The sequence below is a fragment of the Typopeltis vanoorti genome, chromosome 21 (assembly GCF_054136105.1).
Source record: "Typopeltis vanoorti isolate ZY-2024b chromosome 21, IOZ_Tvanoo_1.0, whole genome shotgun sequence".
In the NCBI taxonomy this organism is placed as follows: Eukaryota; Metazoa; Arthropoda; class Arachnida; order Uropygi; family Thelyphonidae; genus Typopeltis; species Typopeltis vanoorti.
The window spans coordinates 9998890-10017155 of NC_143569.1; the positions used below are offsets into that span (position 1 = coordinate 9998890).

General features: G+C 36.4%; 1 protein-coding gene across 3 annotated transcripts in view; it reads right to left on the minus strand.

The window, feature by feature from the left end:
• Positions 1 to 18266, minus strand: part of LOC150094613 (diacylglycerol kinase theta-like) — a 570433-nt gene that overhangs the window by 417751 nt on the left and 134416 nt on the right. For 2 of the 3 annotated variants that reach the window (XM_090411564.1, XM_090411565.1), the window contains exon 1: positions 10509 to 10592. In XM_090411564.1, coding sequence (XP_090267690.1) covers positions 10509 to 10528 — 20 coding nt within the window. In that variant the 5' untranslated portion in view covers positions 10529 to 10592. Of the gene's footprint in view, positions 1 to 10508; positions 10593 to 11851; positions 11941 to 18266 lie in introns of those variants that run through there. The other variant, XM_090411566.1, reaches the window with a different exon arrangement.

Sequence of the window (18266 nt, forward strand, 5' to 3'; positions counted from 1 at the left end):
ACAGTTGTATTTGCATTTAGATTCTGCAATATACTAAGTATCTCCAATTCTTTAACCTCCATTTTCACATCAGTCCCTGTCACCTCTGTCATAACAATATCTTCACTTGGATGATATACCTTTACAAAAAGATCACTCAATAGCTCAACAATTTTGTCTGCCTCTATTACCTCTCTACCATCTGCACTCATTAAAGTTATTCTTCCATAGTCATTTTTCCTCCTACTTGTCACATAACAAAAAAAAACTCTGGAATTTTTTTTCACCTATTCAGCTAATCTCTTCTCATAATCTGATTTTGTCTTCCTTACCATGCTGGTTACCTTTCTTGCCTGATCGTTGTACTGTTCATGAGTTAACTGGTCATCTTTCTAATTATATACCCTCCACAACATTTTCTTAGTTTTGAGCTGATGCTAGTTAATGATACTACTAATCCATCTAACACTATTTACTCTCCTGACCTTGGGTATACAGTGTGATATTACTTCCTCCAGATATTCCTTGACTATTCCCCCATGCACTGAAGATCCTTCCCTTGCAGATCTTTATGCCATAGTATTACTTCAAGCTGCCTCCTAAATGTATCACAATCACCTGCCTTGTAGTTCCACATGTATCCCCACCTTAACTGGAATTTCCATGTTTTGCTACCTCCCAAGTCAAAACCACATGACTTGGGAGGTACCAAAACTTTCTCTATAGGAGGAAACCACCTTAGTTATGGACAGTTCTTCTGATCCTATAACAAGAACCAACACTCTCATACCCAAAGTTTGCTTCATTCTACTTCAAGTAATTATCTCTCAGCAGCTGCATAAATTCCATTTGCTTCCTGCCATGTGATCTCCCCCCCCCCCCCTCCTTCCAATCTATGAAGGTGAAACCAGCATAATAATTACTTTACTTGCACTCATTGTATTAATTTGCAGATGCATGTCTTCCACATCATCCCTGGCACCCCACCTCCTGTTTTTGGTATGTTTTTCTACCTCCCAAGTCAAAAAACCACATGATCACTTTTCCCCATAGGAGGAAAGCACCTTAGTTATGGACGGTTCTTCTGATCCTATAACAGGAACCAACACTCTCATACCCCAAGTCTCACACTTCATTCTACTTCAAGTAATTATCTCTCAGCAGCTGCATAAATTCCATTTGCTTCCTGCCATGTGATCTCCCCTCCTTCCAATCTATGAAGGTGAAACTGCAATAATAATTACTTGACTTGCACTCATTGTACTAATTTTCAGATGTATGTCTTCCACATCATCCCTGGCACCCCTCCCCCCTCTCAGCCTACAGCAGCAACCAATTTTATGTTTTGTCCTTTTGGCCTCAATCTCACACCAGACCAACTCAAAAGAACTGCCATCTGCCTGACTGACTCCAACTCTTGTTGGCTGCAATTCATCTGCTATCATCAGCAGTACCCTACCCCCTATCCTGTCTACTCTATTCTCCTTGAAAATACTAAAATCAATCACATTCAATCCCTGTAATTACTGTTACATCTACTGTTAGCCAAATCTCACTAATGCCTATAATAAGGTTGATGAGGTTGCACTAACCAATGCCAAAAACTCCTCCCTCTTGTTCCTGATACTTCTGACATTGGTATATAGAAAATGTAGCATTGCTTTAGGACCCAATCACTTTTTTTTTTAAATAGCAAATTCAATCATGTTTCTACTTCAAAATATTCCGTTTCATACTTAGTGATATAATATCACGTGGCGTGTTCTAATTTTAACGATCTATTGTTAGTATTCTAGCTTGTATTTTTTAAACTGTTCTTGTAATACCACTGAAGATGGTCTGCTATTTCCAGACTGAAATATCTGGTTAAATAAATATCTTTCTTGTGATTACGTGATTATATCATTCAGTCTTATGTCACAAGTATCACTGAAACAACATGCTCTTATAACTTTATTATAAAAGGCTAGCATATTACTAAAAGCACTCCTTAACAGATCCATGTTGACTCTGACCAACATTACCCTCATCTGCCCAATGCTGTATACGGTCCCTAAGTAATTTCTCCAAGATCTTAACTACTCATGACACGCAAACTGGCCTATAATTAGATGCTTCCAGTCTGCTACCACCTTATGCAATGGCACTATCTTACCTTCCTTCCATTCCCTGGGCACCTTTCCATAACCAGACTTTCATTGAAAAACCAGGTCAAAGGAGCTGTCAGTTCTTTAGCACATTCTCTTAAAACTGATGGTGAAATACCATCCAGTTCCACAGCTTTACTGACATCCAGAGTACTCATATTTGCAACACCTCTCCTCCTGCACCTCTAAACCTCAAACCTACCCTATCCCTCTAGTATTAAAATTTACTACTCCAGAATGAAATACTCCAATAAAGTGTTTTGAACATTTCCACTATGTTCTCTGCCTCAGTCACTCTATTCCCATTTTTATCCCACAATGTCTTTCTTGCACAATCATTTCTCCTCCTACTGGCCACATAGCTAAAAACTTCTATAGGATTTTCTTTGGATCTTAGGGCCAATCTCTTCTCATATTCCAGTTTTGCCTTCCTTACCATACTAGTCACTCTCCTGGCCTGTTTCTTATATTCTTCATGCATCTGGTCTTCAAATGTCTCCTTATATCTCTTCCATAGCATCTTTTTCACATGCAGTTCCTGTTTAATATTGTTTGTCATCCACTTTACTCCAAATTGTGTACTCTTCTTCACTCGTAGTATACAACTTACATATTGCTGCTAACGAATATTCTTTCACAATTTCCCATGCACTAATGATATCCCGGCCAATGAAACTTCCCCAAGTTGACTTCTTAGACTATTATAATCACCTGCCTTATAATTCCACATATATTCCCATCTCTTTGATACTCCTGCATGTCTATTCATTTTTCATGTCAAAACCATATGGTCACTCTCTCCAACTGGTGGGAGAGATGTCATCTCAGTTATTATCAACTCTTCTGATGCTATAACCAAATCCAAAACTCTTAAACCTGTTGTTCCCTCTATTACATGTTACCTAAGACAATTGTCCCTCAAGAATTCTAGAAATTCCATTCCCTTATTGCTACATGCATCTTCCTCTCCTTAATTTATATGAATGTAGTTAAATCTCCCATAACAATCATTCTTCTTGCATTTGCCAAACTCAACTACCTAAACATCTCCTGGTCCCCACCCTCTGTGCTCCTGGGTCTGTAGCAATACCCCACTAAATATCTTATTTAGTGGGGTATTGCTACATGTGTGGGGTACAGGTATTGCCCACCTGTACCTCACACTATATGCTTTCAGAATCATTAGTGTCACTGCCTTCCAAAGCCTCCACTCATAGAGGACATAAGTTGTCACTTATCATAAGCAGTACTCCACCACCACGCTTTCACTTCCTATCCTGCAGAAAAACGATATACCCTGTTTCTTCTATTCCTGTTATTATATCCTCTTCTGTCAACCACATCTCAATGATCCCAATAATCTTTGGCCAGGCTGATGCTATCAATGCAAACAATTCCTCTCCTTTATTCTTGATACTCCTGGGATATAGAATTTTATTCAAGACCTCCAATATATTTCATCGGGTGCTTAAGGGACAAAGCTGTATAACTGAGAGGAGACCTCCATAGCCTTTAAAGGAATGCTGAGAACAGATCAGGGCTTCTGACTTTATGTCCAATCCTCACCTTCTCATTGTGCATCCTGGATACTAAACGAACAAGGGTGGATAACAATTTGGGATTTCGCTGACTAAATTGTATTCTTATTGACTTAAACCAAAATAAAAAATGATATTATAACACGACAGAATTTTATGAAGGCTGAGCGTTGCCTGGTTAAACAATGCCCCCCCCCCCCATTGTTTTCACCAGGGAACCAGGGCAAACAGCGAAAAGTCAGCTACTGGAATAAATCTAAAAACACACCAAAACTCAACATCGCCAGAGTTCAAGATCGGTACTATCAACATAATAAGCCTGAATGGCAAAGAAATGGAGCTAGCCGAGGAATTAGATAAGTACCAGATAGACATAATAGGGGTGACTGAAACAAAAAAAGACAAAACTGGCGAGATCTTTCTGAGTAATAAATACAAAATATTATATTTAGGCAATGACAATCAAGGAAAAGAAGGGGTAGCCATATTATTCAACACTAAATACGAGGCTAATCTTCTTGAATGGCAGGCGGTATCAAGTAGAGTGATGTGGCCAAATATCAAAATAGGGAACTGGACAATCAGACTTATTTGGGCCTATGGTCCCACAGAAGGTTCTACCTTCTGTGGGACCATAGGCCCAAAAGTAGAAGGTAGAACCTTCTGTGGAACCATAAGGTAGAAGTGAAGGAATTTTTTGAGGCTTTAGAGAAAGCAATTGACACAGTGAAAAAGGAAAAGTTGGTTCTGGTTGGGAATCTAAATAGCAGAGTAGGAAATGATTGTCAGACATTCAAAAATATTTGGGGAAAATTTGGAGAAAAGAGCAAAGCTAATAATAATGGCAAATATCTGTTGGATTTCTGATCAGGGCATGGACTGGTTATTACTAACACAATATTCCAACACAAAAATGTGCACAAATTCACATGGAGAGAAGAGGCAAGGAATAAGAAAAGTCTCATTGACTATGTCATTGTTGATAGTGATGTTTCTCCCTGGTGCAGGACACCAGAGTGTACAGAGGATTTGAAATTGGAAGCGATCGCTATTTAGTCTTGAGTAGGATAAAATTGAATTTCATATTGAAAAGAATAACATGTAAGAAAGTTTTAAAGAGAATAAAAGTTGAGTAGCTCTAAGATGTGAACTGTAGACTAAAATACACAAATATTGTTCAAGAAAAAATGAAATAGCTTGAGAGCAAGAACCAAACCTTCAGTGGCAAGTTCTGAAGAACACACTGATTGATTCAGCCAGAGAGTCATGTGGCGAGGTGTTGTCTGTAAGGATAGAAAAATCAGAACTCCATGGTGGGCACAGGAAGTTAAAGAGGCAGTGAAAGAAAAGAAGAAAGCATATCAAAAGTTCCTAGCAAATAAGTCAGCTTGTGCTCTTAGGAAATATAGAAAATAAATATCAAGAAGGTGGCAAGATATTCTGGAGATTGTTGAAGAAGCTCAGAAATGGAGGAAAGACTGCTGTAAAAAGAATTAGAGATGATAAAGGTGACATGAAAACAGGAGAAAAAGATATCCTTAAAGTATGGAGTAATTAATTCAAAAAATTGCTAAATGAAACAAGCAGTGATGACAACACAGTGGTAAAAAACACTGACCATGCATGCAGTCAGGAATACATATCCATACTTGAAGTAGAAAAAGCCATCAAAAACCTGAAATTTGGAAAGGCAGCAAGAGTAGATCATATTCGACCAGAAATGTTCAAGTATGGAGATATAAAAGTCTCACAGTGGTTGCACTACATAGTTCAGAAGGCTTGGAGAGAGGGATGAATTCCGGATGATTTTAGTAGAGCTCTCATAGTACATATATAAAAAGGGAAATAAAACTGAATGTGAGAATTACAGAGGTATTTCTCTGATGAGCCTTCCTTGTAAGATTTATGAAAGTATACTTGAGGAACAGTTGAGACGGATTGTGGAAGAAAAGCTTGGTGAAGAACAAGCTGGATTCAGGCCAAATAGAGGCTGTCAAGATCAGATTTTCACTTTACAACAAATAGTTGTGAAATCATGGGAATATAACAAAGATCTGTATTTAAGTTTTGTAGATCTGGAAAATGCATATGACAAGGTGCAGAGAAGCTATTCAAAATGCTACAGTTATATGGTGTCAATGGGGCACTACATCAAGCAATACTTAGTCTTTATTTGAGTTGTAAATCAGTGGTTAGAATTGAAGGAAGTACGGGAAGGTGGTTTAATGTTAAATCTGGTGTCAGACAAGGATGTACATTATCCCCTCTGTTATTCATTATCTATGGATCACATTATGAAGGAAAGTGGCATAAAACGTGATATCAAAATTGGAGATGTTAATCTCAGCTCTTTGCTTTATGCAGATGATGTTATACTTCTAAATAAAACCACTACATGTCTGCAAGATTCCCTGACTAAAGTGAATAACTGTTGTAATAGATAGCATTAAAAAGACAAAGTCAATGAAAATAGGCAGAAACATTGAAAATATCAACTGCATTGTGAATGGAGAACCTATAAAACAAGTAAAACATTTCAGCTACCTTAGGAACAATTTTTAGTGAAAATGGTAAATTAAATATGGAAATAGACAACAGAATCAACAAAGCTGGTATAGTAGAATAAATTTATATGGAATAAGAGAGAAATTAGCTGTATACAAGACAGTATTCAAGCCAATTTTAACTTATGGATCTGAGAGCTGGGTCAGAAGTAAAACACTTGATCAAAGACTAGAGACCGCAGATATGAGAGTCCTGAGAAATATTAAGGGCATGAACGGATAGCATCAATGGCAATATCATATTAGAAACGAGGATATTAGGAAAGATTAGCAAAACAAGTGTTCTCTGCCAAGTTGGCAGGAAAAACACCCAGAGGAAGACCAAGATGAAGGTGGATTGATACAGTAAAAAGTGGCTTAGAAGATAGAAATATAAGATCTGATAATGATATGATAATTGGAATCTTGATCGGTAACAGACTGATTTGGAGGAAAATTGTAGATAGGAAGTTAGTAATGATGTAATTTTCATGTAATACTATCATATCCTATACACCCCTTTGGAGGAAAATTGTAGATAGGAAGTTAGTAATGATGTAATTTTCATGTAATACTATCATATCCTATACACCCCTAGAGGGTATCAGGAATTTGATGAGGCTGATGATGAACATTACATGGACATCATTTGATAGACAGACTGTTAACTACACCCTCTGTTCAGAAAGAAACCGAACTGTTTGAAAATAGAAGAAACCAGTGGCGCCACCTGTTGTATATTTTTGTTGTTGGAAGCAGCAACCTTCATTAGTGTTGTGTCGACTATTTATGACATTTGTTTCATTAGAAGCCGAGTTATAGTGCTAAGAGTGACAGTCTGTTTTCACGAATGGTCGGAAAATGAGTTTCAAACAGAGAGCTGCAATTGACTTTTGTGTTAAACTTTTTAAAAGTTTTACCAAAATGCATCAAATGCTTCAAAAGGCTTACAGTGATGAATGCTTATCCCACACTCAAGATTACGAGTGGTTTAAGCGATTTCAAAGTGGTTTAGATGCTTGAGGACGACGAAAAGCCGGGCCATCCAAAAACTGGTCTGAGCGAATAAATATCCAAAAAGTGCATGATTTCATCAAAGAAAACCTGAAATCGTCCATGAGATTGATTGAAGATGAATTGCAGATTCCAATATTAACTGTGCACAACATTTTGACTGAGAGTTTAGGCCATCATAAATTGAATTCAAGATTTGTTCCCCACAAGTTGACCGATGACCAAAAAATTTATCGAATTGAACACTGCAAGGACCTCATTAAAACCACTCGTAAGGACTCAAACTTCCTTGAAACAATCATTACTGGTGACAAAACGTGTTTTGAGTGTGAACCAGAAACAAAATGCCAGAGTGCTGAGTTGAAATCACAAGAAGAGGGACATCCGAAAAAAAAGTCGCTTGGAGAAGTCAAAAGTAAAGACAATGCTGATTTGTTTCTATGATTCCAAGGGCATATGAGGTTTGAATCCACAAAGAATTCGGTCCGCCTGGCCAAATTGTCAATGGGGCATTTAACTTGAATTTTTGAAGTGATTGATAACGAGAATTTGTTGCATACGGCATGAGTGATGCAGGCAGCTGGTCACTTTCACACGATAATTCCCATCTCATTGTTCGAACATTATGAGACAGTTTTTGAGCAAAAACCAAGTTTTTGTGTTGGATCACTCACTGTATTCACCTGATTTAGCACCCTGTGACTTCTTTCTCTTCCCCTGACATCATTTGCCAATGAAAGGAAAGTAAAAAATACGACACCATTGAAACGTTTGAGCAGCAGTAACCATGACCCTCAACAGTATCCCAAAAACCCAATATTAAAAACTCATTTAACGAATTAGTTGACCATGCTAAATTCTGTATCGAAGCTGAGGGAGAGTATATTGATTGAAATAAATTATTTGAATAATTATAATTGGACTCTGATTTATTTTCTAACTAAAGTTCGGGGTTTTTTTTATTTTTTTTTTTGGACAGAGGGTGTACATTCAACTCATCAATCACAATAATGAATCATAAATCCTTTTGTCTTGGTTGCAGCTGAAGTATATAATTACACTGACTTCAAAGGAACAACTGTAAAAAGCTGTGTAGATAAAAAATAATTTAAAATAATCATTAATTTAAAAAAATTGAATAATTAATAGTGATCACTTTCCAAAACTTAGAGACCGTCAAGCATGCCAGTCTCTAAGTCTGAGTCTGATTGGTTGAGGTTCGATAATTTTGTAGCACTTCACGTTTCAAGGAAAAGGTGATCAAATTTGAACTTTCTGGAATAAAGAAGTTTTGTCTAGTTTCAAAGAACTCTGTACCTAGTGTCAACAACATGAGAAGCAATGCTAGACTTGTAGGATTCCAAAAATATATTAGAGTCTCGATGTTCTTCAATTCTAATCTAGACAGAACAGCCAGTCTGTCCAAAATAGCAAATATGACATGAGCGGGGCACTTGATAGATGCCTAGTAAGGAAAGTCTGAATTTAAAAAGAATCCGTGCTATTTGTTCCGAGGTTCCATTAAGATAGAGTACTGAAATTCTTCTAACATCGTATTGTAGTCTGGTAGAAGGATGATAATTATCAATAATTTTTTGATAGTTTTGAGGTATCCATTATACATCAGATTGCTTTTAATTTTATTTAGTTCAGCTAAACAAAAGGGAATCAAAAGAGCAGATTGTATGAGCTCTATGTACGACTTGTACATAGAGTGCTCATCTTCTGTGATGAATGATGATGGTAGGATGAGTAAATGTATCTATCAGTAAAAGTTGGCGCTTCCAATAAACTGAAATTTCAACATGACCTGTGGGATATCAAATTATTAACAAGACTGCAAATATATCAGAAACAAAACATAACCATATATGAAACCGAGGAAATATAGTGTCAAAGAGTTGTTTTTCTAGATGTTCCATAAAATAATCAGATAAGGCTGATGAGATAAGACTGTTGATTGTTGTACCTTCAATTTGTTTGAACAATTTATTATGCCAAGTAAACAATTTATTATGCCTGTATTGATAGTGAATTTAAATAGGTTAACAATATCTTCCTGGAAATCAGATTGTAAAAACTAAAGAGTCTGTTGTAGTGGTATGTAGAAGTTAAATACAAGTCAAATAAAGTTAATTATCATTCACCATATATTATCTTTTAAAATTCTCTGAAATGGAAAGGAAAGAGAGATAAACAATCATTCAACCTACTATTTTATGTGGAGCAGAAAGCTGCAGCGTATTAGATCAAGATGAAGAAACCTTACATTTCTTTGAAAATAAAATCCTTCAAAAAGTATCTGGAATTGTAAGAAGTTACCCAGCTATATAGAAGTCCGTTGCTAAGTGATGAAATTAGAGCTTACAGACTGATATGACTTAGACACATGGAAAGAATGGTTAAACAACATTTCAAGATGAGACCTGGTGGAGAGAGAGAGAGAGAAAGAGAGAGAGAGAGAGACCTAGAAAAATCACAGCAATCCTGGCTAGATATCATCAGAAAATATCTGGTTGAGACTGTAAACATGAATTGGAATGGAAGATCTCAGGATAGAAACAAGTCAAAGACAGCACTTGCAAGCTAGAAGAAGAAGAATCATGTGAAAATGAAATTTTATATTAAAAGAAAACACAAGCTCATATACATAGTTTAGTTTGCTTAAATGATGCCCATCTGGATGGGAAATTCCAACAGGCTCTGAGGAATATTTATAAGGACTTTTCCAACTTAAGGTGAAACAGCAATATTATTAGTTGTTTCATAAGATATAACAATTTTCTTTTTTTTGGGGGGGGGCTGTTAATCCTACAAAAAACAAACCAATCAGAGAATAAATACTTATGGAAATATAGCAAATTATCTGGATTGGATTAACCACTGCATGACATTAATTACATTTATATGAAAACAAACTTTGTAAATTCTTTTTAACGGTAAATTTTTCTACCTCACTTGAGGTCAGGCTAGGGTCAACTGCTGATCAAAACGTTATGCTGTAGCTCACTGTAGTATATTCTGTACCTTGTGTCCCAGGGTGTATGTGTGTGTTCCTGATGATGACTGTGATATAAAGGATGAAAACAATGGGCGTTATTTTATCTTGAATTAAAGCACTCTAATACAGTAATTTATGTCCATAATTCTATCAATGAAAACTTGGACAAGATAGGCCATTGAAACTAACACATTTAGGGCAAAGGGTAAGCAGAATTTATTAACATGAATACTGTTGAATTTCACACAATATGAAACTAATATATTTCAGAAATACGCATACTTACAAGATCTCTACTTGGAACATAAGTTGCACACTCTTTACAATCGGCTACGCCGAAGTCTTGGCACTCAACATGTACACAATATTCTGTATTGATAGTGAATTTAAATAGGTTAACAATATCTTCCTGGAAATCAGATTGTAAAAACTAAAGAGTCTGTTGTAGTGGTATGTAGAAGTTAAATACAAGTCAAATAAAGTTAATTATCATTCACCATATATTATCTTTTAAAATTCTCTGAAATGGAAAGGAAAGAGAGATAAACAATCATTCAACCTACTATTTTATGTGGAGCAGAAAGCTGCAGCGTATTAGATCAAGATGAAGAAACCTTACATTTCTTTGAAAATAAAATCCTTCAAAAAGTATCTGGAATTGTAAGAAGTTACCCAGCTATATAGAAGTCCGTTGCTAAGTGATGAAATTAGAGCTTACAGACTGATATGACTTAGACACATGGAAAGAATGGTTAAACAACATTTCAAGATGAGACCTGGTGGAGAGAGAGAGAGAGAAAGAGAGAGACCTAGAAAAATCACAGCAATCCTGGCTAGATATCATCAGAAAATATCTGGTTGAGACTGGAAACATGAATTGGAATGGAAGATCTCAGGATAGAAACAAGTCAAAGACAGCACTTGCAAGCTAGAAGAAGAAGAATCATGTGAAAATGAAATTTTATATTAAAAGAAAACACAAGCTCATATACATAGTTTAGTTTGCTTAAATGATGCCCATCTGGATGGGAAATTCCAACAGGCTCTGAGGAATATTTATAAGGACTTTTCCAACTTAAGGTGAAACAGCAATATTATTAGTTGTTTCATAAGATATAACAATTTTCTTTTTTTGGGGGGGGGGCTGTTAATCCTACAAAAAACAAACCAATCAGAGAATAAATACTTATGGAAATATAGCAAATTATCTGGATTGGATTAACCACTGCATGACATTAATTACATTTATATGAAAACAAACTTTGTAAATTCTTTTTAACGGTAAATTTTTCTACCTCACTTGAGGTCAGGCTAGGGTCAACTGCTGATCAAAACGTTATGCTGTAGCTCACTGTAGTATATTCTGTACCTTGTGTCCCAGGGTGTATGTGTGTGTTCCTGATGATGACTGTGATATAAAGGATGAAAACAATGGGCGTTATTTTATCTTGAATTAAAGCACTCTAATACGGTAATTTATGTCCATAATTCTATCAATGAAAACTTGGACAAGATAGGCCATTGAAACTAACACATTTAGGGCAAAGGGTAAGCAGAATTTATTAACATGAATACTGTTGAATTTCACACAATATGAAACTAATATATTTCAGAAATAAGCATACTTACAAGATCTCTACTTGGAACATAAGTTGCACACTCTTTACAATCGGCTACGCCGAAGTCTTGGCACTCAACATGTACACAATATTCACATACTAAAAAAAAAAAAAGAAAGAAAGAAAGTAAATAAAATAATAAAAGGCTATAAAAATTTCAAAAACTTAATTTTTTTAAAAGTTATTAGGTTTCTGATCATTCAACTTTATGCGTAAGATAACTATGCTATATATTTTGTGATATAAAGTTTTGGAATTGTAGATGAAAGCACAGTTCCAAATTTTCACTATTATTATCCTCCTTCTTTCACTTGAAATTGTAATAAAACTATAGAAATAAAGAATTGACAAGCATCAATTCTTTATCAAGCCTGTAAAAACTGTCAATAAAGAATTAGCCTGAAACACTTAGTTCTTATGAAAAGTAATATTACTTGCAGCACTTATCAAAGTGAAAATTACTATGCCAGTTAAAGAAATTCAACAAAATCAATTGAAATCAATGATATATTCATATTATGTTTCATGGTATTAGCTGAAAATGCAATATTAGGACAAAACAAAGTATGAATTTATTACATCTGCAAATATTTTGTTACATTCTGTGCAGTCTGTGTGAGATGTATTCTTCACAAAAGATGAAAGATTTGTAGAAGGAAAGTGAGAATGATGAGTGAATATATTCACTTGATTCGCTTGACTGATAGACTGACACATGACAAAATGTTCATGGGGAGTGCAGTATCCTGAAAGAGGAAGTTAACTAGTGGTGTACCACAAGGGTTAGTTTTGGGACCATTGTTGCTCAACTTGTATGTTAATGATATTGGGATGGGTTTAACTAGTGATATGCAGCTGTCTGCAGATGATGCCAAATTGGAGAGAGCAATGCAGAGTCAAGCAGATGTATGGCCTTACAAGAGGACCTGAACAGATCGCATGAATGGGCAAGTAAGTGAAACTATCAGTTCAATGTTGCAAAGTGTAAGGTTTTGAGATTTGGTAAGCAGTGATGGAATGCAAAGTAAACACTTGATGAAGAAACTTTAAAGGAAGTAGAGGAAATAGAGGAATGAGAGATCTAGGAGTGATGGTGGACAAGAACCTGAAATTCAGGGGCCACATTGCATAAGTTGTGAAGACGTCACATTGGATAAGACAATTATACAGAGGACCTCCCTGACATGCAGAAATAAAGAGGTCAGGATGGCACTGGATAAGGCCTTAATCAGGCCTCATCATGGTGATGAAGATATGCTGGAAAGGGTCCAGGGAAGATTCAAAAAGTTGATCAGTGGTCTTTGGAATGTGGAGTACAAGGACAGATTGAGAGAATGTAAGTTGCAAAGCCTCGTGAATAGGAGGAAGAGTGGGGATATGATCGAGACATATAAGTTAATCGGGAATTATTATCAGGTTGACATGGAAGAGATTTCTCATAGAATGGGAGATGGGGGGGGGGTAGAACAAGAGGCCTTCACTAGAAACTGTATAAAGAGGGTGTGAACAGAGGAGTCAGGAGCAGGTTCCTTACATGGAGAGTGGTTGAAGAGTGGAATGCATTGCCTGAGTGTGTGTGTGAATGTAGACACATTGAATCAGTTTAAGGCACAGTTGGATGAGCATTATGTGCAATAGTCTATACCTCCCATGATGAGTCTCCATGGAGGTTGGATGATGATAATAATAATAATAATATAGAAAGAATTTTGAGAGTGAGTGCCAGTTTTGTAGAAAGAGTAAAACATAAGATAATGGGACAGATAATATTAACACACGTCCAGAAAATGTTAGTGTCAGTGATAATGTTGAAAATGCAGTAGTGAAAGGTCAGAGGAACAAACAAACAAAGAGGACTTCAAAACACTGGTATTAAACACATGCATGTAGGCATGTTCTTTAGTAACAAAGATGACAAAAAAAAAAAAAAAAAAGATACAAAAGAATCAACATATAAGCCTAAACACCAAGATTATTTAAAGTTGGAAATGCTATTTTTGGCTGTGGAGCAGTCCTTTTGTAATAATTGGGCTAACAAAAGTTAAAATCAAGTGAGGTTTAAATTAAAGCACATTAATTTACATACCTGTTATAAAACATTTTGGAGATTTTGCAGAGAATTTAATTTATAAACTCTTTTGTTTATAGATTATGAAAAAGCATTTAATAAATTAAAAGACATATGTTGTTTATATATCACTAAGAACAAATATACCTAATTACTTAAATTCAGGGGATATTAAATCCCACATAGTTTTAAAACCGAATAAGAAACTCAAAGATTGGAATCAGAGAGTTTCTTGCCGAATATAGTAAACTATAAAGTAGCGGCGAACACTTAGCGTGAGCTAATGCAAGCGACCCAGTACGTAGTACAATACCGGACGACTCGTTGCAAAGGTGGGGAAAGTTCAGATCGCTATTCTTAGGTATTTTCCATAATGTAAAAACACATTTCCTGGGAAATGTATGCTGTTATTACATTATGGAGGGAGGTCACTGCCCAGATCGGTTTCAGCCTTTTTTGAGGCTTCATCAGTGAGTAGCTAGACCTAAAGTGTATAGCGAAAAGAACTTATGTACTCTGCGAACGAGTTTTCCAAACAGGTGCAACCATTAAGTTACTTAGGTATAAAGAGTTAATAATAGTAGCTAATAATAATAGCTAGTAGCTAGACTTAATACACTTCGGTATTAGGTCTAGCTACTCACTGATGAAGCCTCAAAAAAGGCTGAAACCGATCTGGGTAGTGACCTCCCTCCATAATGTAATAACAGCATACATTTCCCAGGAAATGTGTTTTTACATTATGGAAAATACCTAAGAATAGCGATCTAAACTTTCCCCACCTTTGCAACGAGTCGTCCGGTATTGTACTACGTACTGGGCCACTTGCATTAGTTCACGCTAAGTGTTCGCCGATACTTTATAGTTTACTATATTCGGCAAGAAACTCTCTGATTCCAATCTTTGAGTTTCTTATTCGGTTTTAAAACCGAATGATTCGGTTTTAGAACCGAATTTCCAGGGATGGAAGAAAGGATAGCACAGAAGGAATTAATGATGATAAAAATAGCATAGAAACTTTGATATTTTGGATTAGTGCAATAATTATTTTGGAAAGATTGATAAATGCGATTAGCAGTGACAGAACAATGCTTGAAAATATTTTCATTATTTCTGCCTATTTTCACTGTCTTTGATTTTCGTACCAAATTTATTGGTACGAAATTTATTAAATTCAGGGGATTTAATATCCCCTGAATTTAAGTAATGTTTTCATTGCCGAAATGAAGCTTATTAGCTCTTTATACTTAAGTAAATATACCTAATATTTTATTACAGGCAATATTGAATATACACAAAGATAATGAAATAAAAATAAAAATAAATGAAAAAATGTCTGGAGAACAATCTATAAACCAAGGTGTAAGAAAGAGATGTCTTCTGTCTCCAAAAATTTTTAATATTAATGAAATACTAATACAGTGGAACACTTGAAACAATCCAAGTACAGAAATTGCCTGGAATAATAAAATAATTACATCATTATTTGCAGATAATCAGGTAATAATATCAGATAAGAAAGACGATTTACAAAGAGCAACATATAATTTAAACATTATAGCAGAACAGTTTCGAATGTCTCTGAAAATATTATTATTATTATTATTCAGGCCTCCATGGAGTCAAAAACTGGAGGAGGTCCTTCCTAGGAAACACAAAGTCTAACAAGACTCATTACATGAGGTCCTTCCTAGGGAAACACAAAGTCTATCATATCACTCCTTGAACTCATTGATCGTTCTAGCTCTCACCACTCTTTCAGACAATGCATTCCATGGTTCAACCAACCTCCATGCAAAGAAACCACTCCTCACCTCTTGCTCACAGCTTCCTTTCATAACTTCCAGGGATGGCCCCCTAATCATTACTCCTTCCTGCTGTTCCACCAAGCGAAAGAACTCCCCATTGAAAACCCTGTAACCACCTCTCAATGGTTTAAAAGTCTCAATCATATCACCTCTACCAAACTCTACAGTCCACATTCCCTCAGCCGATCCTCATAACTAATTCTCGTAGACAGGCTTATACACTGGTTAGGCATTTCTAAATCACTTAGTAAATTGAACAATGTAGATCCGAATATAAATTAAATTATACTTTAATAAATATTTCCGATATTTCGGCAACGTCATGTTGCCATTTTCAAAAGGAACTTACAAAAAGGCACGTGCACGCAGGCACTACAACACAGTAACTGAGAATGAAGATATGAAGCTATCATTCTCCTATAAGTCCTGATGGTGCCCTCTAGCAGGCTAAGTAGGTGTTCTTGGCCGTTGGGCTGAAAGTCTGCTGATGTATGCCTCCCAAATTTGGGGCAGTCGCATATAACCAAATTTGTTGAGGTTTGGAGAGTTTCTTAGGGCTGAGGCTGATTCCATAAATAGTCTTTCGAATTTGTATTTGTTACAGTGTATTACTCTAGCTTTCTTCCGCCATATTCTGTGGCACAAGTACAGCCATTCTGGTCTTGCAGACTATGCTCTGGATACACGCGACAGAATACGGTGGAAGAAAGCTAGAGTAATACACCGTAGCAAATACAAATTCGAAAGACTATTTATGGAATCAGCTTCAGCCCAAAGAAACTCTCCAAACCTCAACAAATTTGGTTGTATGTGACTGCCCCAAATTTGGGAGGCATACATCAGCAGACTTTCAGCCCAACGGCCAAGAACACTTACTCAGCCCACTAGAGGGCACCATCAGGACTTCTAGGAGAACGATAGCTTCATATCTTCATTCTCAGTTACTGTGTTGTAGTGCCTGCATGCACGTGCCTTTTTGTAAGTTCCTTTTGAAAATGGCAACGTGACATTGCCGAAATATCGGAAATATTTATTAAAGTATAATTTAATTTATATTCGGATCTACGTTGTTCAATTCCCTAAGTGATTTAGAAACCTCATAACTAACATTATACAGTCCTGAAACCATCTTTGTTATCCACCTCTGTACCCTTTCCACATTTAATTTATCCCCTTCAACTCCTGGGGACCAAATTTGAAAACGATCGTCTAAGTGTGGCCTGATCAACGTCTTATACAACGGAATGATAACGCTTTTATCACTGCAGTTCAGCGTTCTTCTCAGTATTGCAGCAATCCTCTGTGTTACCTTCACCACCTTTGCAATATGTCCCCTGAATTTCAGGTTTCTATCAATCATCAACCCCAGATCTCTTGTCTCCCCTACTTCCTCCAGTATGACTGCTCCAATAGAGCATGAAGTCACATCGATGTGTCCCAAACCTCAAGACCTTACATTTTGCTGCATTAAACCAACATCCTCATTCATTTGCCCATCTGTCCAGTTTATTCAAATCCTGTTGCAGGGCGACCACATCTGTTATAACCTTTCCCAGCTGCACATCATCTGCAAACAACTGAATATCTCCCTGCAATCCACTGACAATGTCATTGATATAAAGGTTAAATAATATAGGTCCCAGTACTGAGCTCTGTGAGACCCTACTTTTAACCTTCTGCCTCCTTGAAATTGCCCCACCATACACAACTCTCTGATACCTATCGGACAGCCAATACTGAATCCAGTTGACCAATCTGACATCCACACCCATGTGCTGCAACTTAAATATCAGCTTGTCATGTGGCACCCTGTCAAATGCCTTTGCTAAGTCTAAGAAAATGGCAGTATATGTCTTTCCCTCATTTAATGCTCTTGTAACTTTATCATAAAAGGCTAGCATATTGCTAAAACAAGAGCACCCCTTCACAAATCCATGTTGACTCTCACAGATAACATTACCCTCATCTTCCCAATGCTGTATAAGGTCCTTCACTACTTTCTCCAAGATCTTACTAACTACTGATGACACACAAACAGGCCTATAATTAGATACTTCCAGTCTGCTACCGCCCTTATGCAATGGTACTATCTTACCTTCCTTCCATTCCATCGGCACCGTTCCTGTAGCCAGGCTTTCATTGAAAAGCCAGGTCAAAGGAGCTGTCAGTTCTTTAGCACATTCTCTCAAAACTCGTGGTGAAATACCATCCAATCCTACAGCTTTACTGACATCCAGAGTAGTCAGTTATTTGGAACACACTCTCCTCCTGCACCTCTAAACCTCGAAACTGTCCTCTCCCTCTAGTATTAAAATATATTCCTTCAGGATGAAATACTCCAATAAAGTGTTCACTGAACAATTCCACTATGTCCTCTGCATCAGTTATCTATAGATATCTACAGATAAACTTAAAACAATGGCATTCTGTGGACAAACTCCAGTTAGAAGTAAAATAGTTATTAATAATAAAAGAATAGAACAGATAAATACTGTTAATTGTCTTGGATGTGAAATATCATATGAAGGAAAACAAAAGGCATCAAATTA